Raw genomic sequence first — 23,665 nt, 5'->3', positions numbered from 1 at the left:
AGCCCGGGTTTGAACCGCCCGGGTCTACTTGTATGTGAACAGCACTGTACATGTATTTTTCTTTGGCTTTCCTTGATAATATTTTCTTGTCTCTAGGTTAGTTTGTTTGAAGAATACAGTGTATGATACACACAACTAGAAAATCTGTGTTAATTGACTTATGTTATCGTTAAGGCCTCATCAACAGTAGGCTATTAATAGCCAATTTTGGGAGAGTCAAAAGTTACATGCAGATTTTCGACTGTCGATGGTGGGTCAGCACTCCTAACCCCTGTGTTGTTCGAGGATCAACTGTCCAACCATAATTAGGAAAGCTAAGCTGCAAGGTGAACCTTAAAATTCATCAATAAAATAAAGGAAACCCAATACAAAGGTAAAATAAAATAAAGGAAACCCAGAAATCAACAAGAATTGGGAGAAGACATTAGGGAGCAAATGAATGGGAAATGTAAAAGAAACACAGTATAATATGATTTGTGTCTCAGTAAAGATGTTGAGAGATCGCAAAAAACAAAAATACAAGGCTGTAGGAGACGTTTAAATGTGGCTGTGAGACTTTTTTGCTGCATTTGTGGGGTGTGGCATGCAGAGGGCATGTCCACCTTACTGGGCTCACAGGCATGTTTCCTAGAGTCCTTTTGTGGCAGGAGTGGCTGGGTGCTTCTGTTCTTTTCCCCAGATCCCAGGTACCGGGTTTTGCCCGTGGTGATCACCCAGTCTGAGCCCGCTGACCATCGCCCTAAGTCCTGCAGGCTCGATGTAGGCAGTTCTCACGACTGTTTCACTAGCTTGGACACAGATCGCAGCAACGTGAAACTGCCTTTTTCCTCCTTCCTTCCTCCCTTTGCAGAACTGCCTTGAGCTTTAGATCCCAGCTGGGGAATCTCACTGAACCTGACGCACTGGGAGGGTGGCAGTGGGCGGGAGGAAGGGTTTCCAAAAAGACCGCTTAGGGTTGTCATCATTTTAAATTCAGGGCCCTAAGGAAGTGTTGGTGGTACGAATGCCCTGTTACCAGTGATCATTTGCCTTTGGTGCCAGCACTCTAGCAACCTGAAGAAAATAAACATAAAATAAAAGCAAGAATTGAAAAGGTCCGTCTAAACAAATAGGACATTTCTCGCACAGCACCCCCCCACACACACACACAGAGCTGGTGGGAGTGAGGAGAGCTGTGTTTGCTGCTGTCCTCCAAGTGCCCCTCTGGGACCTGGATTCTCTAGTCAGCTTCGAAGCCAACAGGCCTGATGAAGGAAGGTCTGCCTCCACAGAAAGCTCTTTGTCAGTGTAGCTCAAAACAGATGATTTTTTACAAACTCTGCATCGTATTTACTTCGTCTTACAGTGGTTTGAGTCCAGCCAACGACACTGGAGCCAAAAAGAAGAAAAAGAAACAAAAAAAGAAGAAAGAGAAAGGCAATGAGACAGATTCAGCCCAGGATCAGCCTGTGAAGGTAACAAGAAGGCTCTGTTTTCGTGTGACTGAGAGTTGCTTTTTCAGAGGAGAGAGTGTGGGGGTCAACGAATAGGAACAATTCAGACTGACGATCTCCACTGGTGGTACTTCAAGCTGAGGCGTTCATCCCTCTGCCGCCCTCTGCTGCGCTAGACCTAGGTGATGAAACTGCTTTCGGTACCTTAAGAGCCACAGCAGGTTAGACACTGTCTCCCGAGCGTGTTGCCCCCTCAGTACGTCCAGGGACAGAGCTGCATGTGGTGCTGGCGAGAGCAGTCCGCCGGGACAGCCCCTGCCGCCTAGAGCAGTGGTTCTCAGTCCTTTCTGTCTGAAGTCCCCACCCCTGGGAGAAGAAGAGGCCTGTTCTTTTTAAGGCCGCCCCGTGTGGGTTGTGAGCATCCTCCGCCTGCCGTAGTGCTCGTGCGGGAAACCGCGAGGAAACCACAGAGCGCGTTGTGAGCTCCACAGCGGAGAACCGCTGGCCTAGACGGCCGGCCGAAGGCTGACACACTGACCTGAGACCCAGGAGTACGGGCAGGGATTGGTTTGGAGATAAAACAACATTTAGACAAGAAAACCTTTTCTTTCAGGTTAAGTGCTGCCCCCTTCAGCGTAGACCCCAGGAGAAGCTTGAACACATAATCCCTCTCTTACAGTGACCTCTGGAACAGTGTCTAAGCCTCACAAGAAATCCAGTCTCACTCCAGTATAGCCACACTTTGTCTTACGCCACAAATGTCATGCTCCAACTTGACTCTCTTACCTCGTTGAGTGATTTTTTACTGTTCTCAATATTAAATCCACGATTGGGGGGAAAAGAACCCCCACCATGTTGGCCAGGTTCTTGTCAGGCACTTCATTTTAATTAACCCCAAACCTTCAACATCCCTACCAGGGTGGTGGGGGTCTTCCTCATTTTCAAGATGGGAGCAGCGGGGTGCCTACCTGGCTCAGGTGGTAGAGCTTGCGACTCCTTTTTTTTTGGTTAAGATTTTATTTATTTATTTGAGAGAGAGAACGTGTGAACAAGCAGGGGAGGAACAGAGGGAAAGGAGAAGCAGGCATCCCGCTGAGCAGGGAGCCCCACCCTGGGACTCAGTCCCGAGACTCCAGAATCATGACCTGAACTGAGGGCAGACACTTAACCACCTGAGCCACGTAGGCGCACTGAGTATGCAGCTTTGTTCTAGGAGTTGTGAGTTCGAGCCCCACGTTGGGCATAGAGCCTACTTTTTAAAAAATCATTTAAAGATGAGGGCAATGGCTCAGCCAGGTTGTTGGGTCAGGGATTCCAGCCCAAGCCTGTGCTTTGGCTTTAGAGACTTGTATTTGTTTCACTGTGTGTCTGGGGGCGGTGTTTGGAAGACTCCAGGGGGATTTGAGTTCCAGCGTGTATCAAAATGGTTCTCTTTGAAATTAGAAACATTTAACAAAATACCATTTACATAGCCTCCCTTTCCCTCTTTGTGAGAGGGGTGCAGTTCATTATCAAGAATTTAGGAAAAACCTAACAACAAGAAGAAGAAAATCACTTGTCCTACCTCCCAGGAATGAGCAATGTAAACATGTTAGTTTATGTTCTCCTTGTCCTTCTCAATCTAAATGAAAAAGAAAAAAGTGGTTGGGCGCCTGGGTGGCACAGCGGTTAAGCCTCAGGACGTGATCCCGGCGTTATGGGATCGAGCCCCACATCAGGCTCCTCCGCTATGAGCCTGCTTCTTCCTCTCCCACTCCCCCTGCTTGTGTTCCCTCTCTCGCTGGCTGTCTCTCTGTCAAATAAATAAATAAAATCTTAAAAAAAAAAAAAAGAAAAAAGAAAAAAGTGGTAAAGTAAAAATAGAAGAAGAAATTTTGAGTATTTTTATATAATCATAAGCCTGACATAAGACCCAGAAGTCATAAAAGAAAAATTGACAAATTTAAATCATCTCTGTAAAAATTAAAAAGATAAACAACAGACTGGGAAAATATTTGTAATACGTGAATCCGTCATTTTAAAATAATGAAATGAGTAGGCAGTTTACACAATTAAAAATACATGTTTAATCAGTATATGAAAAGGTAGCTAAATTGACAGTAGAGACATTAAAATTAATAACTTTTTTTCCTCCTAGATGGGTAAAGTTTAAGATTTGGTAAATCTAATGATGAGAGTCAGGAGAAACATGTGCTCACTGGGTTATTAATTCATATTAATTAAATAAACACACTGTTCATTGGGTTATTAATTGATACACTCTTTTTAGAGAACAAGTTGATGATATATTTTACAATTTCAAATGTTCATATCCTTTGACCCAGAAAGTCTCTTTCTTAGACTTTATCCGACAGAAATACATATCCCAGTGAGCAAAGATAGATGTACAAGAAAGTTCATCATGGCATTTTTTGTAAAGCTGAAGAACAAAACCACGGAAATGCCCACCAGTGAGGGACTTGCTAAATATATTGTGGTCGGTCCACAAAGTGGACTCGGTTCGAATGAGCAGGTCTGCGTGTCCACATGGAAGGGTCCCTAAGACATAGTGTTTATTTTTTATTCTTTTAAGATTTTATTTATTTATCTGTCAGAGAGAGAGAGAGCACAAGCAGGGGGAGCGGCAGGCCGAGGGAGGGGGAGAAGCAGGCTCCCCGCTGAGCAAGAAGCCCAACACAGGACTCGATCCCAGGACCCTGGGATCATGACCTGAGCCAAAAGCAGACGCTTAACCGACTGAGCCACGCAGGCATCCCTAAGACGTAGTGTTTGAGGAAGAACAGCACGTAGAGTAATACCATATGACCCAATTCTAGTTTTTTGAAAATCGTGCGTGTGTGTGTGTGCTTGGAGCTTGCATGCAAAAAAGTCTGAAATTGTAGTTGCCTCTTCTCACCCTACCTCCTAAATTAAGACTGTTGATGACAAGAATTATATTTAAGGGGTGGGATTGTTGAGTGTTTCCTTTCTATATGTAGTATATATTTCTGCGTTGTTTGGAATTTTACACTGAGCATGTATTCCTTTTGCCACCAAATATTGTGAGGCTTAGAAGGAGAAACCCTGTAGGAAGCACCCACTCTTCAGAGAGCCCATCACCAACCACTCTTTCTCTGGTTGTTATATGACATGTGACCTCTGGGATTGGGATGGAGGAACCGCACCCCTTCCTTGAATTACACCCCTTAACTCTTGCACTCATGACTGATCAGAAGTGCTTGTTAACGTAATGGGCCTTTTCTCTCCCCGACTTTGTCTCGTCCAGATGAACTCTTTGCCAGCCGAGAGGATCCAGGAAATACAGAAGGCCATTGAACTGTTCTCAGTGGGTCAGGGGCCTGCCAAAACCATGGAGGAGGCTAGCAAGCGAAGCTACCAGTTCTGGGACACGCAGCCTGTCCCCAAACTCGGTATGTACGTGCTTTCTTCCCCAAGCGCTGGGGAGGGATGTGTCTTTTCCGTGCTTCGGGTGCCACACTGAATTTGTGGAGGGAGGATGGTAGAGTCCTGGAGTTCCTTGGTGGTCAAGCAATGCAGTATAGAAAACACTGATGTTCAGGGACCTTAACAGTTCACAGGAGTACCTGTTGAGAACAAGTACTGATTCCTTTAGTCCGTCGTCATCTACTAGAAATCTACAGAGCAAAACACTCTGTTGGCACAGGCTGAATGGGGTTGTGTGCCGACGGGTCTCTTCCCGCAGAGGTTTTTTAGAGAGACCATCTTATTTATCGGGCAGATGTCTGACCCTGGGGTGGGCTGCGTCCCCAGCCCCTTCCCTTTGTGTCTCAGCCAGTGCGCGCTTCCCAGCTGCACGTAACTTGACATTCTGCTTTACAGTGATGGCTCACCCTCTGGAACGCCGTCTGCGGGTCTGGTTGGCACCCTTTAAAAAAGCTGTACTGAGCTCTTAAAAGGGTGGGACAGGCAGAAAAGCTAAAAGGATTCTAGACAGATGACATAGTAGAGTTAGAGATGCCTGCTGAGACTGAGCCACAGCTAACGTTGATGGCTAACTTCAGATGTCACTGTTGACAAAGTTTCTGGAGTGGTTGCACCATGATTTTGGGTCTGTTGATGGCCCAATTCTTGTTTCCTCTGTGACTGAGAAAGTAAATGTGTGGAGAAGACATGCGTTTGGAAGGGGGAATGAAACATGAGAGACTATGGACTATGAGAAACAAACTGAGGACTTCAGAGGGGAGGGGGATGGGGGAATGGGATAGACCGGTGATGGGTAGTAAGGAGGGCACGTATTGCATGGTGCACTGGGTGTTATACACAACTAATGAATCATCGAGCCTTACATCGGAAACCGGGGATGTACTGTATGGTGACTAACGTAATATAATAAAAAATCATTTAAAAAAAAAAAAAAAAAGACATGCGTTTGGATACAAAATGTAACCGGGCTTCAGGTTGTGCGTGTGACTGGTCTCTTCCAGAATGTTTGGTGGGGAGGAGGGGCAGGGGCGGGGAAGGGCCAAAGACTGGAGAGGGGCGAGGGGCCACTGCGCCCACAGAGATGATTGATCTATTCCAGAGGTGGGGAGTATGTGATACAGGGCAGTACGACTCAGCGCGCGGTCCTCAGACCAGCAGGGTGGGCATTGCCCAAGAGCTTTAGACGTGCAGACCCTCAGGCCCCTTCCCAGACTCGTGGAATCAGAACCTGGAGGGGGTTCGTGTCCACTGTGCAAGTTTCAGACACTGCCCTAGCGCAGATGCCGTTCTTGGACAGCTCAGTCACGATCCAGAAGCAAGCTGAGGTGCGCCCCCACAGGGGGTGGAAAGCAGAGCACTGCTGGGATGGTGAGGACTGGTGAATTGGCAGCAGGCACTATTCCAGAACGCTGTCCTGACCCATCCGCCTTGTCTTTCAGGCTGCCCAGCCCAGCCAGGTCCTGGGCCCACTGGCTAAGCCCTCCAGCAAGGCTTTGGGTCACAGTAGTGCTGTTCGTAGGGCATCACCAGGAACGGGTCCCAGTGGCCACACTCTGCCTCTGCGTGAAATGCACGGTGAGGCATTTCGTGGTGGCCGCCAGGCAGCTTGGCCCGGTTTTCAGATGGGGTTTTGGGGGTTGTGGTCCGATTTTATTTTTCATTAAGAATTTGCAAATGGGTAACTTAGCTCCATACTTCATAGACGTGGAACCTGCTGAAGGGATGAATTGGTGTCCGTGGACTTCTGTTCCTCATCAGTCCAGTTACTCTGTTGTCTGCCTCCAGTTCTCCACCTGTAAATGTAGAGAGTGCTCCGGTTCCGTTGTCAGAAAGTTGGTGAGAAAGCCACACGGTCGCTGCAGGAGCCCTGATGGCCTCAGGAGGGTGGAAGGAGCTCAGCTGTCTTTCTTCTGGATGTGCCTCCTGGGCTGTGTGTGGTGTGGGGCCCTGCGGAAGGGCCGTTGCTCTGAGCACCTGACCAGTCTGCCTTTCAGGTCCGTGGTCAGGCCCAAAGGAAGGCTTCCGTTGTTTTCATGAGGCGGCCCGTGGAGAGCAGCACGTTAGAGGCCTCGGTTGGACCGCGGGGCTGAGGTGCCAGCCTAGTTCTCCTCAGCGTAGTGCGACTTGCAGCTTCTGGCCAGGATTTTTCCCACTGAAATGGCGCCAGTGGTCGCGAAGCCTGTCAAGTGTGCTGTTTACTCCCCACCTTGTTGGGAGAGGTGTGATCGGATTGTATTCCACTAAAGAGACCTGGAATTTTTTAGAAGTTTACAATCCCAAATTCGCCACCGAAGGGCCTTCTGAACAGCCGTTGTTTTAGGCTGTGTGACAGTTCTGGGTTCCCAGATACATGCCCAGTTCTGTTCCCAAATGAACTTTCGATCCCCGTTTCAGATCATGTCATTCTGCTTTTTCAAAGTCACCCCCTTCCCACCGTCATAGAGGGCTACACAACCCTTTCCCCCCTCATCTCCGTGGATTGGAATTTCACCACTCTCAGATTCGTTTGTACAGGTGATGACCCCAGGGAGAACTCAGGCTTGTGTGTGGTTTCTCTGGGCTGTGAGAGAGAGGCCTCCCCACTCTCACGCTCTTCCTTGCCCTGTCCGTTTGGTTTTAAGTCTCCCAAATCGCACATTCTTTGCTTCCAAGTCCTTCACGGTGGCTGTGGTACGTGGTTCTGGATCTTTGATGTTGGAAAGCAGAGAGACTTTTGGGGGGAGAGTGTACAGAAAGAAACCCTCTGAAAGTCCAGGGTTTTCTTTTAAAGTTCCCAGCATCCTGAATCGGTTACTGGGTCCAGGTGGCCTGGGGATCATCGGCTGTACCCCCATCACTCTCGGTGGCGCTCTCCCACACCTGCGCAGCAGGGGGCGCTCAGGAGCCACCTCTCCCCACAGGTGGAAGCCGTGATGCTGGGCGCTGGCAGGAGGCCAGTGCAGGAGCCTAGGGCCGCTCCTCAGCTTCGTTGGCACCCAGACTGTGACCCTGTTAAAAGTGGTGGCCGTTTTCTCATTGTTTCCTGGAACTCTGCTTTGTCAGCTCTGTGTTGCAGATATCAAACAGCCTTGAGATGACCTAGGAGAGCTGGCTTATCATGGTCAGGGACCTTCATCCTGCTGGGGCGCAGGTGCCTGCTCACCCCTCTGTTGGGTGCCCATGATGACGAGGGCCTGTGCCATCCCATTCACCGGCTCCCGCCCCAGAACCACTGTGCTCTGGGATTCCATGAACACGTGCTGAAGGAGGGAATGGAAATGCTCAACGCATGCAGGGCCTAGTAACCAGCCTAAGTGAAGAGATTTAGCCTTGAGATGATTGTAGTACAGTGGGGAAGACTGCCAGTATCTTGCCCATGGAATCATTCAGGAAAAAGAAGAAGATTCTGAAGTTAAATGTATTTTGGAAAAGGTATAAATTCAATACAAGGCAAGGAACCCCCCAGCACCTTGACAAGACTAACAGATCCTTGGGACTTTCCAAGGGTCTAGCTCTCTCGGCTTTATAGGCTCCAAACATTTCACATGTTGGTGAATTGGAAGTAGATTTACTTACATTAAATTAATTCACAAGGACTATTTTATGAATTAATCAAAAGGCCGGTTTCTAAACAAGGGAAGAAAAATATAGCCTCTTTGCCAAGCTGACCTCCTGGGGAGCCGGATGGTAAATAGGAGATGGCCAGTTGCTTCCTTGTTATGTGTCCCCTTGTTGCCTGCACTTCCCAGTTTGTGATCCCCAGGGCGTTGGTAATGACTTATGTATTAAATACTTCCCCAGAAGATGGTCCATCTTGTGGGGACAGAGACCTTGTCTCTTCCCCACTATATCCTAGTGCACAGTGTCTGAGGCGGTCGGCGCTCGGTCCATGTGCTGAGTGAGAGAGAGGGAGACCGTCAGTCCTAACAGTGCTGTCCTCAGCTTGTAGTCTGAGGCGGTCTCTTCCCCTGCACCTGCCCCGCGGATCTGTTACTGCTGCCTCTTACACCTTCGAATGCCGTGTTTGCGCCAGGGTCTGAAAGTCAGTAAAGCATAAACGGAGTGCTGAGTGAGGACAGACGTGATGCTGGGAGCAGGCAGTGTCCTGAGTGGGTCCCTTTCAAAGGCTCAGTTTTCAAAATGTGCTAAACATTGCATTCTTCCAAGTGTGAATATGAACGAGCTCTGAACTGTAGAAACTAAATCATTCCCAGGGCCAAAATTACCTGGTCGGTTTGTTCAAGTGTATCCCATGAGTCCAGTTCGGCTGTGCGTGGGCTGTGTCATCTGAGCACCCCGAGTGCTCTCCTCATACCGCACAGTGGAGGGGCGTCTCTCCAGGGTGGGGGTGTTGTGTCAGAGGGGAACTTGCCGGCAGCGCTGTGTAGATGCCGTGATTCAGCCTAAAGACGCTTGTAGGACTCTGTAAACACTGAGGGAACCAAGTTGGCAGCGCGGCTAACTGGCCCACATTACTGAAAGCCACGGCTGGCAGGGCCAAGATTGAGCCTGGCGCCTCGATGCCATCGTCTGGCTCAGCAATGGGCCCATTACATTGTTGTTGCTGTTGTCACAAAAGCAGCCTTGTTGCAACTCCTTATAAATCCATCCAGGTTGACGGGCCTGGGCCAGGACCATGACGGTCCTCTTTATACCCGCCGGGAGGCAGGACGCCAAGTTAGTCAAGATAAATGTTTGCCGTTTAGTAACCAAAGGGAGAGTTGAAAGAATTTCCAAAAAACCAACCACCTTGGATCTTAGTGATTGTTCTGAGGCTTTGCTACGAGTTGGCGCTCAGTTGGGCACTAAGGGTAGCTGGAGAGATGGTCGGCAGTTGCCAAGCACAGAGTGTTCCGCAGACGGAGGGCTCCTAGGGACAGGAGGGATTTACTGTGGTCGATGTTTGTGCTGAGCGCCTTCCCTCCCTCCCTCCCCCGCCCAAGACAGGGTGAGGCTCACAGCTGTGCTCTTCTTCCAGGAGAAGTGGTGAACACCCATGGGCCCGTGGAGCCTGACAAAGACAACATCCGCCAGGAGCCCTACACCCTGCCCCAGGGCTTCACCTGGGATGCCTTGGACCTGGGGGACCGTGGTGTGGTGAGTAGGCCTGGGCAGGCCGCTGTGTGCATTGGGTGCCACTTTCAGTGAGCCCTGCCATCATACGGAGACAGCCGCTACTGCAGCCTTCCTCAAGAACTCTCTGGAGAGCCAATCCAAGCAGGTTGGAGCAGACACACACACACACACACACACACCCCTTGGCCCCCCATCTGTTGCCTCTGAGGCCTGCCCAAGACCCCACATTTAAGAGTTTATTTTTTAAGTAATCTGTACGCCGAGTGTGGGGCTCAGACTCACAACCCCAAGATCAAGAGTCGCATGCTCCACCAACCGAGCCAGCCAGGCGCCCCCCAATGAAATAGTCACCTGGCCTCTCAGGCAGACTGAGAGTTGAGCTCTGGAGCTCCCCCAGGCGATGCCCTTCTGGCCTGCATTTGTCTGCCCTATTCATCTATTTGTCCCGTGCCTTCACGATGGAGCGGCTGGTTCGTTGCGTGACATTCTTGCTCTGCTGCCGCATGTGCTGTAGACTGCCGCTCTGCCTCTTGCTGGCCCCGTTTCCCAGAACAGCTAGGGTGCTTGTTCCAAAAGAGTCCCTGCCATGCGCGGAGCAAAAAGGATTTATGAAATGAAATATGGTTTTTCATAGTTTGCCTTGTCCTCCTGGAAAGCTTAGAGCCCTAGGGAGTTGGGATGCCCACCCCGCCGTGGCAGGGTGGCTCTGAGGCAGCCGCTTGTCTCTCTGCAGCTGAAAGAGCTCTACGGCCTCCTGAACGAGAACTATGTGGAGGACGACGACAATATGTTCCGGTTCGATTACTCCCCGGACTTTCTGCTGTGGTGAGCCATTGAGGCCTTCCTGGTAGCTCGGGCGGGGTGCAGGGCAGGACCCCCACAGTGGGCCCTCTTTCTCATCCCTGCTAAGAACCTGCCTTCGAATGGCAGATTAGGGTGTCCATTTCAAGTTCCTACATCTGAAGGAAAGTTCTTTCCAGCAGAGCTGAGAATCCAAACCTTATTTAAGGCGGAATGACTGGGTGAGGGAGGCCTTTGTGGCCTCGGTCCCCAGAAGAAGAGATCATGTGTTATATGGGTGACTTGGTGTAAGAAGGGAAGGAGGGGTGAGATTTCAAAAGCAAAAAGAGTCCTTTTCTATCCAGTTCCTGAGCACGCTGGGTTATATGAAAGTGGCCTTGCTTGGCTGAACCCTCCAGCCTCCTGCTGCACGTAGAGTGTCCAGGAACATAGCAGCGTGACGCTGAACTGGAGAGGGACTGCCTGAAAGGGAACACTGGTCAGGCAGAAAGAGGGGGTGATGGTGCCTGGAGGGCAGGTGGAAACCAGAGCCCCAGGGGCTCTTCGATGGACTCACAACCATGGGACCCTCTGGACGCTGAGCCGGTCGTCTGGCTTAAGCCGGCAAAGTCAGTGAGCACAAAGAAATTCGATCAGGTGCCAAGTCCTCAGTATGAGAGCCTTGGATTAGGTGGGTGAATAGGCCAGGTGGACTGAGCAGCCAGAAGGGGCTCTGGCTCGATCCCATGTGTGTCTGGGAGGGCTTGGCCCTAAAGAGAATGAGCTATTAACCCCCAGGGAGGTGGAGCAGGAGGTGAGAACAGACTCGGCCCTGGAGTGCAAGCAGCCTGCCCAGTGCACCGGTCACCTGCAGCCACGGCCTCTGTCTCTCTTCTAGGGCTCTCCGGCCGCCTGGCTGGCTCCCCCAGTGGCACTGCGGGGTTCGAGTGGTCTCAAGTCGGAAACTGGTTGGGTTCATCAGTGCCATCCCGGCAAACATCCACATCTATGACACGTAAGCACCAGCAACACCCCCATGCCGCCGCCATCCCACTTCCTCTGGGGTAGAAAGGATGCCCGTATCTTCCACGAAAGAAAGGGTGAAGGGAAGGAACTCGGGTCTTGGGAATAGAAATTCACAATAGGAACAGTCTCTTTTGCTCTGAGTTGCATCTGGTTTTCTTGTTTGTGATAGGGGCTGGATGGGGTCCACTGTGAGGGCCCTCGTGCGCTCTCTGCCCAGGGGCCCCGTGTTTGCAGCTATAACACCTGTCACACGGTGGCGCACTCGAGCAGCTTCAGAAGTGGGCCGCAGCCAGTGTGACTCACCATCCAAACAGTCCTGGGGCCTCTGAGCTCTGCTGTCATTGTCCCTGGAGACATCAGAACCATCTACTACAGTCTTCTGGGCTTACAGGTCTGGGATTCTTGTGGGAGTCAGAACCCTTGAAATTCCAGGATAGCCCTTGACTTACTCTGAGGTACCCTGCCAGCTAAACATGGGACTTCCCCATCCTGCTCTTAGGCATTCATCAGGCAGATTCTGGTTGTGCCGCCTAATAAAGGAGTTGGCTTGAGTCCCACCTACCTCTGAAAGTGGGGTCCGGTTGAAAGGAGTGGATTCCTTGCCTGGTGCCGCAGAGCAGTGGGGAGACGGGGGGAGCCCAAGTACTGGCTGCTGGGTGCAGATGGCGGCAGAAGGCCAACCTCAGCGGAAGGCCCTGTTCCTTACGTGGTGGCTCCCGGGTCGTGGAGGGACTACCTTTCCCGTTAAAAACTGGTCACAGGGGGTTTTTCCTTTCCCTCCAGAGAGAAGAAGATGGTGGAGATCAACTTCCTGTGTGTCCACAAGAAGCTACGCTCTAAGAGGGTGGCCCCGGTCCTCATCCGAGAGATAACCCGGCGAGTTCACCTGGAGGGCATTTTCCAAGCTGTTTACACTGCCGGGGTGGTGTTACCAAAGCCTGTTGGCACCTGCAGGTAAAGATCTCTCGAGGGGCACTCGAAGTCCCGGCGTGCCCGCTCTCGCTGAGGAGCCTGTGTCACTGAGTCGCTGCTCTGGCCCACAGTCAGGGCCTGTCCGAGAGCACCAGCCCCGAAGAGTGGAGGCAGAGTCTGTAGGAACAGACTGGACAGCGGGTGCCCTGTCCAGAGGGCTTGGCCATTCTCCGCTCCTGCTGATTCCTGCTTGTTAGAAATGGGAGGTCATTGTAGTTTTTAAGGACCAGCCACATCTGGATTTTGATAGTAAATGTCCAGGAGTTTTAAGGGGTTGGCTCAATTTTATTTTGAATATTATGTGGGCCAGACAGAGCATGTCTGATCCCTGTGTGACCCAAGGACAGCCTCTGGCTCAGAAAGTGGTTCGAAGCAGTTGAACAGTCTCTGCCTCAAGAACTTCAGAAGTGAAACCCCAGGCAAATACACATTCTGAGGACTATAGGTCTTCTCGTGAACTCGGCTTTTGGAATTGGGGAAAGAAAAATAGAGAATTCGGGAAGAGCCGTGGCAGCTGTGCATTTGGGGGGGGGCGGGCAAGCTGGAGAGCCCAGCCCCCCGCGCTGGCGTTCTCAGGCCTGGCGTGTCTCTCACGCCACCTGCTGGCCATCTGGAGAGCTCCGTGCCGTGGCTCTCCTCGGGATGTGCCAGAATCCTCTGAGGACAGGACGTTTGTGTCCCCCACAGGTACTGGCATCGGTCCCTGAACCCACGGAAGCTGATTGAAGTGAAGTTCTCTCACCTGAGCAGAAATATGACCATGCAGCGCACCATGAAGCTGTACCGCCTGCCGGAGGCCAGTGGTGCCCGGGGTGGGGGGGCGGGGAGCCCGGCCCTCGGCGGGAACGCAGCAAGGCTTTGGGGGGAGGGCGTCAGGAAATGACCCAACTCAGTGTCCTGATTCCTTGACTTTCTATCTCTGGTGTCTCTGCTGTCTATGGCAAGGGTTTTATTTGAGTCTGACTTTCTCCGTTCTCCTGCGTCTGCACCTGGGCTAGCTTCCGCGTCATCTGTTGATGAGCTCAGAGAACACCTATTCTTCGTGGCTGTAGCCCAAGCGAGGCATAAAAAGAAAGATAAACTTGCTCACCGAACCGCAGCACCGCTCAGACCCCGTGTAAATCAGCTACAGGGCATCTGCCTGGCCTCTGTCGGTCAGGGAAAGGAGGGGTGACCCCAGCCCTGTGAGGGGAGCCCAGATTTCTAATCCCAGTCCCCCCGATCCAGATGTGGCCGGTGAAGGAGTAGGCAGCCTGGAGTGAGCTGGTTTTCTGTTCTGGGTCTCAGTTTATCTAATTTTCCAACGAAAGAAATGCTGCTGCTCGTTGTCGGCTTGTGCCTGGTTTTGGGATCCTAATGACCTGAAAGTCACTTGTCCTCCGGCAGAGCTTCCAGGGTCAGCACAGTTACTGGGGCCCGCTGATCGGGGGTTGCCCACCTGCCTTCGTCAGCCACCAGACTGGCTTAATCGCCCTGGGATTGGGCTGGTCCAGCACTGGGTCCGGGCCAGCAGCGTCCTGTTTTGAGAGACTGTGACAGATACGGCCCCAAAAAAAGGATTTTGGGGGGGGCTGTCATGGGTGTCTCTTCCTCCTGCTGTGATGACAGATTTGTCCTGAGTTCTAGGCAGGCAGAGAGGGCATTCTTAAAGTGGTGTCGTAACCAGAAAAATGTCTCTGAATCTCCCCGCCCGTGGGTGAGAGCCGCTTTCAGTGCAGAATTTGAGGTGTCCTTGTGGGAGCTGCCATGTAGAAATGAGGTCAGTAAGTGTTCCCCAGAGACATCAGGATTAGCGAGGAATTTGGGTGGCTGAGGTCCTGGAACAGCTCTTTTAAAAGCAGTTTCTACACAGGGAAGCAGTGACCGAGGTATATAAACTGTAACTCCACCCTGCTTTCGGATTTGGCTGACCCCGCCTTTGTGCCTTGAGCCTTTGGGGATGTTCTATCAGCCCCGGTATTTACTCCAGAGCATCACGTGGGTTCATTCCACTGAAGCCTTTCTTAAGAAAAAGCAGCTGTGGGGTGGGATCCTGGTTTAAGATGAAGTCCCAGGAGTTTGGTGCTTTTCTTCAGAATTTAACTTGGAGCAGGCCCGGCTGGAAGCAGACTGGTGTGGCAGGGTCTGAGCAGACAGACAAAGCGGGCCTCGAGTGTAGACTCTGCTGGGCCCGGGGGTTCCAACACGCCTGGGCGAGGAGCTGGTCTGTGAAGTGCTCTCCTAGCCTAGAGGAGAGAGACCAGCATAGGAGATGAGCTACAGCTCGTGGGACAAGGTGGCGAGGGTTCGGAGGAGAGGAGTCAGGAAGGGCTTCACTAGGTCGACAAGTAGCATGGGCCTGGGCCCACCCCAGCACGTCCGTGAGGGTTCCTCTTTCATGGTGCCGTTGACATTTGGGGCTGGGTAATTCTGTTGTGGGGACTGTCTTGTTCATTGTAAGATGTTCGGTAGTTTCCCTGGCTTGTACCTGCTAGATGTCAGTGGCATCCCTTCTAGTTATGACAACCGAAAATACCTCAGAGTATTGTCATATACTCAGAATCACCCCTGTTGAGACCCACTGGGCTAGAGGGCCAGAAAAGACAATCAGAACTGCCATCCGGCTCAGAGGGTGGAAGGTCTTCTGCTCTGTGTTAGGGAATTTAGAGCAGGGGAGGGGCATGATGGGTTGTGTTTTCTTAGGAAGGTGGCCTGGGCCGTGTGGATGAGAGATCGAAGCAGTAGCCTCAGTCAGAGAGTGTGGCCTTCACTGGGAGGGAGGGCGCCAAAGGTACTGAGAGGCAGGACTCGCGCCCGAGCGCGTGGGGGCCTTGAGTGAGAGGCCGCTGCCGGGGCGACTGAGGGTTCTCTCTTGACGGCCTGGGTGGATGCCTCCAGGGCTGGGATGGGAAGGGAGACATTGTGACGTTTCCAGTGCCTTCAGGACTTGAGAGGGAGTCAGGAGGCTCGCGTTCAGCACACCTGACAGTGTCTTGTCTGTCTGCCTTCCAGACGCCCAAGACAGCTGGGCTGCGACCAATGGAAAGAAAGGACATTCCAGTAGTGCACCAGCTCCTCACCAGGTACCTGAAGCAGTTCCACCTCACGCCGGTCATGAGCCAGGAGGAGGTGGGGCACTGGTTCTACCCCCAGGAGAATATCATCGACACTTTCGTGGTGGAGGTGAGTGGGGCGGGGTGTTCTGGGCCCCTGAGAGGCATCCTCCTCCAGCGGCTGGTTCCCCATGCTCGGGGACTGAAGACCCGGCTGATAGATGGCAGTGTTGGCTTCTAGACTTCCTTGACCCTCCTTGCTCCGTCCTCCCTAACACAGGAAGCTGTAGCTTGTACTTGCTAACAGGACACTCTCTGGACTTGGCGTGAGCCCTTCTTGCCCCTGCCCCCACCCCCAGTCTCGGGGAGAGGGAGGGAACGGAGTAGAGAGAGCTAGGCCCCTCTTCCTCGGGTAAGCCTCGGAGCCCCGCCTGCCAGCCCGGCATCAGCAACCCCATCTGCGGGGATGTGAGCCGCAAGGAGCCCCTGACAATGCGCAGGGAGGGTGCGCGGCAGGGTCAGCCCGCAGTCTGGCCTGGATTCTCTCCTGGCTCTGTCCCCAAGTGTCCTTGGCCGAGGCGTCCGCTCCTGCCTGCACCTCCTGTTGCGGTGTGCACCCAGTCATCGGGGACAGAGCTGCCTGCGGGGGCTGTAACGGCAGTAGGACACACGCTGTTCCCGGGCTGCAGGGTCACCGTGCGCGCGCGACATTGCCTCCTTGTGTTGTTTTCCCTTCAGAACGCAAATGGTGAGGTGACAGACTTCCTGAGTTTTTATACGCTTCCCTCCACCATCATGAACCATCCAACCCACAAGAGTCTAAAGGCTGCTTATTCTTTCTACAACGTCCACACCCAGACCCCTCTTCTAGACCTCATGAGCGACGCCCTTGTTCTCGCCAAAATGGTGAGGAGCAGACCGGGGGGCCCGGAGACGCATGGGAACAGGGCAGTGGGAGCAGTGGTGAGCACAGGTGCCTGTGGGCCGAGGCTTCTAGCACTCCTCGGCCTCCCGCTCCGCGTAGGAAGGGGCCCAGCACTTCTCAGCCAGCAGCTCAAAACTAGGAGCGAGCAAGCAGCAGCCCCGTGACGTGAAGGCATTGAACTGATTTATTTCGGTGGGTCTCGTTCTCACGGGCGGCGCCGCCAGGGAGCCTGCAGAGCCAGGCTTGCTCCGGAGTAAAGGGTTCTCCTTACGACTTCCCCAGCGCGGGAAGGGGGAGGTTGGTCTCTGTCGTGGTGAATCATTGGAGCGGCTGACCGTAGCGCGTGGGGTGTGGGGCCCAGGCTGCTTTCACCCCCGAAGAGATCAGTGTCAGTCAGCCTTTCCTCATGGGCCCTGCAAGACCTTCTGGTCAACTGGGTGAAGTTTAGAAAGTGTCTGTCACGGTCTCAGAGCAGCGTATCAGCTGCCATAAAGGCACAGGGTACACAGCGATGGCCTAGTAGTTGGGGTGGCTGCAGAGGGACACAGAGAATGAGCCGCTGGTAGGAGCCAGCTTCTCAGACGAAGTGCTCTGGGGCTTGGTCTCCGGAGAAGACCGTGCAAATGAGCAGGGTTTCGGGGAGGCCTCACAGGGAACCCCAGGAGCAGTGACCTGGATGCTGAGGACAGATGTATGCACTTGGTGGGCCCCTAGGGGCCGGGTGGGGGGGTGCTCCGAGAGTTATGAGAAGCACCCTTGGAGAGCAGGTGCTGGCAGGAGTTTGGATCGAATGCGGAAGCAGCCGGGGCTCGTGAAGGGAGATTGGCCGCCTGCGCTGTACGGCTGGGATGTGGTAGAAACGGGCGGGAAGGCGAGGCAGCTTTTCTCTCTCTTCACTTGTTCCTGTGTCTCCCTCCTGCCCTGCAGAAAGGGTTCGACGTGTTCAATGCACTGGATCTCATGGAGAACAAAACCTTCCTGGAGAAGCTCAAGTTTGGCATAGGGGACGGCAACCTGCAGTATTACCTGTACAATTGGAAATGCCCCAGCATGGGAGCAGAGAAGGTATGTCCGTGCCCGGCGCAGCTGGGGTCGGGGGTCGTGTTGCCGGCAGAGACGGGGCCACGGCTCTGAGCCCCAGCATTGGCAGGGTCCACATTCCCCTGCAGCAGCTGGTGTGAGGGTGGCCAAGGGGACAGGCCCCAGAGCCACACAAAAGCAGGAAGCTTGTCTCCAGCTTCTCTGCCCCACGAGGTGAGCTGCCTCAGCGCATTGGGGACACCTCGGGGAGCTGGAAGTCCGGCATCCTGCACTTAGCCAGGAAAGTTCTAAGAATCTGAGGGGTTTCCTCTGCTGGGCTCCTGCCCTCATCCCAGCGTGACCCTCAGCCCTTCCTCTGCCAGCTGCAGAGGGCTGCCCCAGGCTGTGGTGTCATCAGCATTTACAAAATAAGTGACAGACAAGCTGGAGAGAGGCCTTGGGACTAGCATTGCCCAGGTTGCTGGTGGTTGCCTTCCTTGAAGGGTCTGATGGATGTAGGAAGCCCCTCGTAGAGGTTGAGTGAAAGGTCCGGCTCACACAGCCCGGTGGCACTGGGCAGACTCTGTCCTTTGGGACTTCTGAAGTGGGGTGGGGGGTGTGGGGGGAGAGGGGACAGACTTGGGACAACTGTCAGCTCAACTCTGCCTCTCCCCGTTGGCTCTCCTAGGTTGGGCTGGTGTTACAGTAATCAGTTGCCAGTGAGATTCTGGATAAAGCCACTGAGGAGCCAAACCAGGAAATGGAACCCCACCACTTGTTGGTCCAATTTTCACAAACGTGAGAATCCCTAGCAAAGGGAACCGAACTGAACCGGCTTTACCAAACCGCCGCTGAACTTGACAATTGTATTGCAATGGCGTAGGCTGCGCGATGTCACCTCCGGCCGTGTCTCTGGTCTCCCTGTTTTCCAATTAATCACATCCTTCTGCAGCCGTGATCAAGGGAATGTAACTGCTGAAAACTAGCTCGTGATTGGCATATTATGGAGTTAACGGGTGAAGAATAAAAGTATATATATATATTATATATATATAAATATTTTAAATATCTTTCATGTTCCAAATGTACAAGGATGTTCGGTCTCTGATGAAAACTGAATCCAGATCATTCCTCAGAATTAGAATCCAAGGACAGTGGCAGACAAACACATATTGGTACAGTGAATTGTTTTGTTCTGAAAGCAGGCTTTGACTTTTCTTGGGGGAGCAGGAGAAAGAGGATGTGGGGAGTCTCCTCCAGTCCTCCTTCTGGATGGGCTGAAATGATTACCTTTGAGAACGCAGGGAAAGGTGGAGGGATGGTGCTGAGCTTGGGGCGGGCTCAGAGCTCGCTGAACCGCAGGTGGTGTCCTGGATGGGGCTGACCCTCCTCAGGCTGTCCTGCAGGGACCAGGCCTTTTCCGCATTCTGACACTGGGCGGCGGAGACCAGATGTGGAAGCGGATGTCATTTATGGGGTCCTTTCTTCCATCCTCACCCTGCTCCCTGTGGGAAGTTGTCCTGCCAACTGATTTTAAAGGGCTCTTTAGTCAGCTGTTGTTGCCAACCTTATAGGGATGAGTCCCGCGTGACATTGTTTTTCCACCGCCTGGGGTGACTGGCAGTTTGAAGGGGACCTTTGACCTCCTTGTAGCATCTGGGACCTTGCGGAGACCGTACCAGTGCAATCCCTGCTGAGCTCGTCTTAGAGCAAAGAGCCAGCACCCTGATAGCCCTAGGGTGGCTGCCCAAGGATGGCGTGGGGACGACACCCAGACCCCTTCAGCCACCAGCCCCTGGCCTGTGCCTTCCGATCCATTAGCCATCTCTGTGCTCCTTTCCAAGACGCACAGCCTGCAGGGGGTAGCGAGGAGCAGCGGCCAGCTACTCATCTGGATTTGATAGCGGAAATGATTGCGTGTCGCCGTGGTGTGAGTCTGATTTTTGCTGATGACGTTTTGTGGATTTTTGTGGTGGTGGTGATGGTTATTGATGCTGCCAGTCTCCCCGAAAGTGATGGGGCCTCAGGTCACGTGGCTGTCCGTGTAGGCCTTCCTCCGCTGTGCTCAGCCGAGTAGCTTGGGGAGGGTTGGGCTGTGGGATTGTCAGAGAGCCCCATCCAGGCTTGTGTGGAACTTCGCTCGAGGAGAAAGTAAATGGGAGGAGAGCGGGGCGTGTGTGTGAGCGGGTTCCTGGCTGCTCTCTCCTGCTTGCAGTGGGGAGGACACCTTAGCCAGGGGGCCAGGCTCAGCCGGTTCCCACTAACTGAAGCCCTGCTCTGCAGGCTAACAGCGGAGTTTCGGGCTTCGGGTTTGCCAGAGGCTAACTGTGCAGAGTCCCCAGAGCTGGAGGAAACTGTGCTTGGGCTGGACTCTGCGGACTGCTGCCAGAGCCCCGACTCCGCTGTCCTGCATTCTCACCGGCGGCCGCTAGGGGCCTCCCTGCTCCCTGTGGTCCCCATGCCGCCAACTGCATGCACCAGCGATTGTGGCTGACCTTTGACTCCTTGACTCCAAGATACCCAGACCAAAGAAGCTGCTGCTCTTAGCAAGATGTTCACTGCATTCCACAGACGGAGGAGTCGGGGAGTCGGGGCTTGCCTTTATGGCGCACAGACATCGACAGCCAGCGCCCCAGATCCCCAAAGCAGCTCACCCTGCGCGTGCATCTGAGGATATTGAAGAACAAAGTGCCCGACTCTTCCCTGCCTTGGGCAGGACCTGGAACTTGGAAAGGCTTCCTGTCCTGGGCTTGGTCAGCTCTGGGCCAGGTCCCGGGCCGAGCCGCCGCTGAGATTTGGGGTGCACCATAGCCCCTGGCGTGCGCTTCACCTTGGCTGACCCAGGTCACAGGAAACTGAGTCCGTGGTTGCTCTAGAAGAATCGTCTCCCGGAAAGGCCCCCGTGTCTCCCTCCACGACCGTGCGGCCTGCTCCTTGGACTCTGCTCTTGTGTCACGGTAGGGACCCTGTCTGGCCCTCAGCACTGCCTCCCCGGTCTGCAGGAGTCGGCTCGGTGCCTGCTCTTAGTCTGTTTTTTGTCCAAACAGTTCCCAAGTTCTTCACTCCACCCTTGCCAGGACTTCAGGTCAGAGAGCTCAGAGGGAACCGTTGCTCGGGGTGCAGGGCCTCCCCACAAGGAACCCCGCAGGATGGTGGAGCCGTGGCTGGCGTGAACCAGACAAGGGAACGAGCCTGGGGCCTCCAAGCTTCTCACCTGGGACCTGCCTCAGGCAGCCATGGTTGGAGGGCCTCCTGGGCACGGCCCTCACCCTCTGCCACCAGTGCTCCTTGCTGGCACCACTGGGCTTTTGGACTCCGTGTTTCCAGACGTTTACCTCCTGCCTTTGGATTGACTACATCTGAGCCCTTGGCACATTCCCACGGCCTCCAGCTCTGGGCGGGGGTGTACACAGGGCTCGCCCGCCACCGCCCCCCATGCCTACTTTCAGAGACGCTGACATCTGGTTTGAAGGCTGGCCCACACCAAGCCACCTCAACACCCGGTTTATGGGAAATTCAGGCCTTGCCTGCAACTGTCATCTAACTGCCATTGACCCCCGTCCTTGCTAGCTCACTGAAGCCTGGGTGTCGGGGTTCCTGTGGTCTGAATTCTTTGCCCAAAGATGACCAGCATTGAACCAACTGAAAGGATGGCCCAAAGGCCTGGGTAGCGTCACGGAGCTGCCCTCTGGGAGAGGGTGAGGACCTGACTGTCAGCCCAGGGGAGGGGGACGAGCACATCCCTGGCCAGTGCCTACCCACCCAGGGGGCAGCCTTCCTGTGGCCTGGCCCACCTGCCCCAGAACCAGGGGAGACACCAGTCGTCTTCGGTGTGGCCCTACGGCGAAGTGAAGTGAGGCCTGCCAACAGGCTGTCCCCGCGGCAGCTGTGTGGGACGGTCTCATTCAATTAAATTCAGAGATACGGGCTGCAGGCGAGGTGTGCCGGACCTGGGAACAGAGAAGGGGGAAGCTTCCCTTTTGTCCGGGCTTTTCTCTGGGCTGTGGGAGGGGCATCCATTTCCAGGGTGGGGGAGGAAGTACCAAATGCATTGTAGTTCCACTCGTTACATCTCACTTGTTTCTAATAAAGGAAGCCCTGAACCAAACCTCTCTGCCCTCGCATTCCTCAGGTCAGCAGGTGGCAGTGGAACCGATGGGGGCCCCTGGCCTGGGCCGGAGCACCCTCTTGGGTAGCAGGGCCCCGCAGGGAAAGCCGCTCAGAAGCGTTCCATGGAGGCAGCTTTGGAATCCTCGTCCTTTGGCAAGGTTCTCCCTTCAGGGCAGAACTGGCTCTTTTCCCCTAACGTCTCCCATCCCAGGGTGAGGAGTTGGGACTGACCCTAGGTTCACTCCGTGTAAGAGGAGCCGCTGGGCCCTGGGCTGACTGCGGGGCACCGTGGCAGGGGAGCCGGTCCCCGCTTCCACGTTTGGGAGCAGAGCACCCTCTCGGTGCAGGTCAGCAGCGGCTCCTCGGAGGGAGGGCCCGGGCACTGCCATGGCCCACTCGTCCAGATGCCCCCTCTCCCCTTCTGGGCCAGTGGCCGGGTGGTCCTGTTGGTCCACCAGGGGTGCTTTTTAACACTGCCGGTCACCAGGCCCCATGGCACACCTACTGAACCGGGTCTCCAAGAAAGGGCCCCAGTAACCACATTTAGACTTCACATTCTCCCCGTTGTCTTCCTCTGAAACTTTTCATCCATTCCCTGACCCCGGGCTGCTTTCAGGCACCCCATGGCTGGTGTCTCCAAGGGAGCCCCTTTCTAGGGAACCGCGGCTATAGCCTGAGGATTCCAGGCTTCCCCCAGGATCACCTGTGAGGCCCCTCCTAAGCCCGCCCGGTGTCTCTCCCCTCGCCCCCAGTCACTCTAACTCCTGAATGCTCAGGCCTTCATTCCCACCCTTAGATTTGGGCTGAGAACACAGCCCTGCGGGTGGGGCCCCTGCAGTTACAAGTGACTTCTTCACCTCCACCTTCCATCATCCGTTCCCATCCGTTTTCCTGCACTGAAGACTTGCCCTTCCAAGGCCGACTTCCCAGCTTTGGGGCTCTTACCCTAGCAGGAAACCCTTCCTTGGGCTTTACCAAACCAGAGAAGAGAAGCAGGAGGGGGTGCTCAGCCCGGGGTCCAGCGCTCACCCGACACGGGACCCTCACCCAGGCCCTGACCAGAGCTGGCCTTGTGGGGACGGGACAACCCGAACTGCTCTGTGTGCACCGTAACTGGACTCCACCTCGCCGCGCCTCCCTCCTCAGGGCCTCGCTCCCCGGGCCTGCTGCTCGGCTGCCTGGCCTGCTGAGAGCCCTGGGAACCAGGTGTCTGGGCTGCCTGGCCCATTCCTTTGTGGTTCCTGTGGAGGGAAGCTTCTGAGCCCCTTCAGAGTGTGAGCATCCCCTTTCAGACGCGTGAATTCAGAACCAGACGCCGCTCTCAGCAGGTGCGGAGAGCAGGGGGAGGCGCTCACGTCCTGCATCAGGTCCTGCAGGAAGGTGAGACGGCCCAGCCGGGGTCCGTGGGGCCCATGCAAGCCCTAGCCCGGCACCCCCCCAAGCCGGAAACCACCCTCAAGCTCTGCCCTGGTTCCGTGTTGGTGCTTTTGCCTGATGGAACCCAAAATGCCAAGGCTCCACACCGAAGCCCAGGAAGTCCCCTTCCCGGCAGGTCTCCTCTGGATTCTGCCATCTGGCGTCTTGGCACACTCTCCCAGAGCGGCCCAGAGCAGCGGGCTGGATTCTGAGCCCCAAGTCTCGGATTCATCTGAACAGACAGGGGCCGCAGATACAGCTGAACCCAGAAAACGGGGGTCTGTGTGAGATCCCTCAGAGTCCCGTCCCCATCCCGTTTCAGGGCCATAACAGTTCTTCCCTGGCAGAAACCGCTCCCCCCCCCCACCCCGGCCCCGCCACCTGCCCCCTCCCCGTTCAAGGCCCTTCATGGGGAAGGGGCAGGGGGAGCTTGTGAGTTGGTGTCCCTACGG

The 23,665-nt window shown here is 54.2% G+C and overlaps 1 protein-coding gene across 1 annotated transcript in view; it reads left to right on the top strand.

The window, feature by feature from the left end:
* Positions 1-18,732, top strand: part of NMT1 (N-myristoyltransferase 1) — a 28,479-nt gene extending 9,747 nt beyond the window's left edge. Inside the window, exons 2-12 of the mRNA XM_045813989.2 lie at positions 1,346-1,454; positions 4,699-4,843; positions 9,835-9,953; positions 10,666-10,757; positions 11,611-11,727; positions 12,522-12,692; positions 13,398-13,506; positions 15,702-15,872; positions 16,481-16,648; positions 17,595-17,732; positions 18,376-18,732. Of these exons, the coding sequence (XP_045669945.1) occupies positions 1,346-1,454; positions 4,699-4,843; positions 9,835-9,953; positions 10,666-10,757; positions 11,611-11,727; positions 12,522-12,692; positions 13,398-13,506; positions 15,702-15,872; positions 16,481-16,648; positions 17,595-17,732; positions 18,376-18,396 (1,360 nt within the window). The 3' untranslated portion in view covers positions 18,397-18,732. The remainder of the gene's footprint in view (positions 1-1,345; positions 1,455-4,698; positions 4,844-9,834; positions 9,954-10,665; positions 10,758-11,610; positions 11,728-12,521; positions 12,693-13,397; positions 13,507-15,701; positions 15,873-16,480; positions 16,649-17,594; positions 17,733-18,375) is intronic.
* The last annotated feature ends 4,933 nt before the right edge of the window (positions 18,733-23,665 follow it).

This window comes from Ursus americanus, chromosome 23 (genome assembly GCF_024610735.1).
Source record: "Ursus americanus isolate L20-20 chromosome 23, mUrsAme1.1.p, whole genome shotgun sequence".
Taxonomy (NCBI): Eukaryota; Metazoa; Chordata; class Mammalia; order Carnivora; family Ursidae; genus Ursus; species Ursus americanus.
The sequence above is the reverse complement of the archived record's forward strand: the minus strand, read 5'-3'. Positions and strand labels throughout refer to the sequence as shown.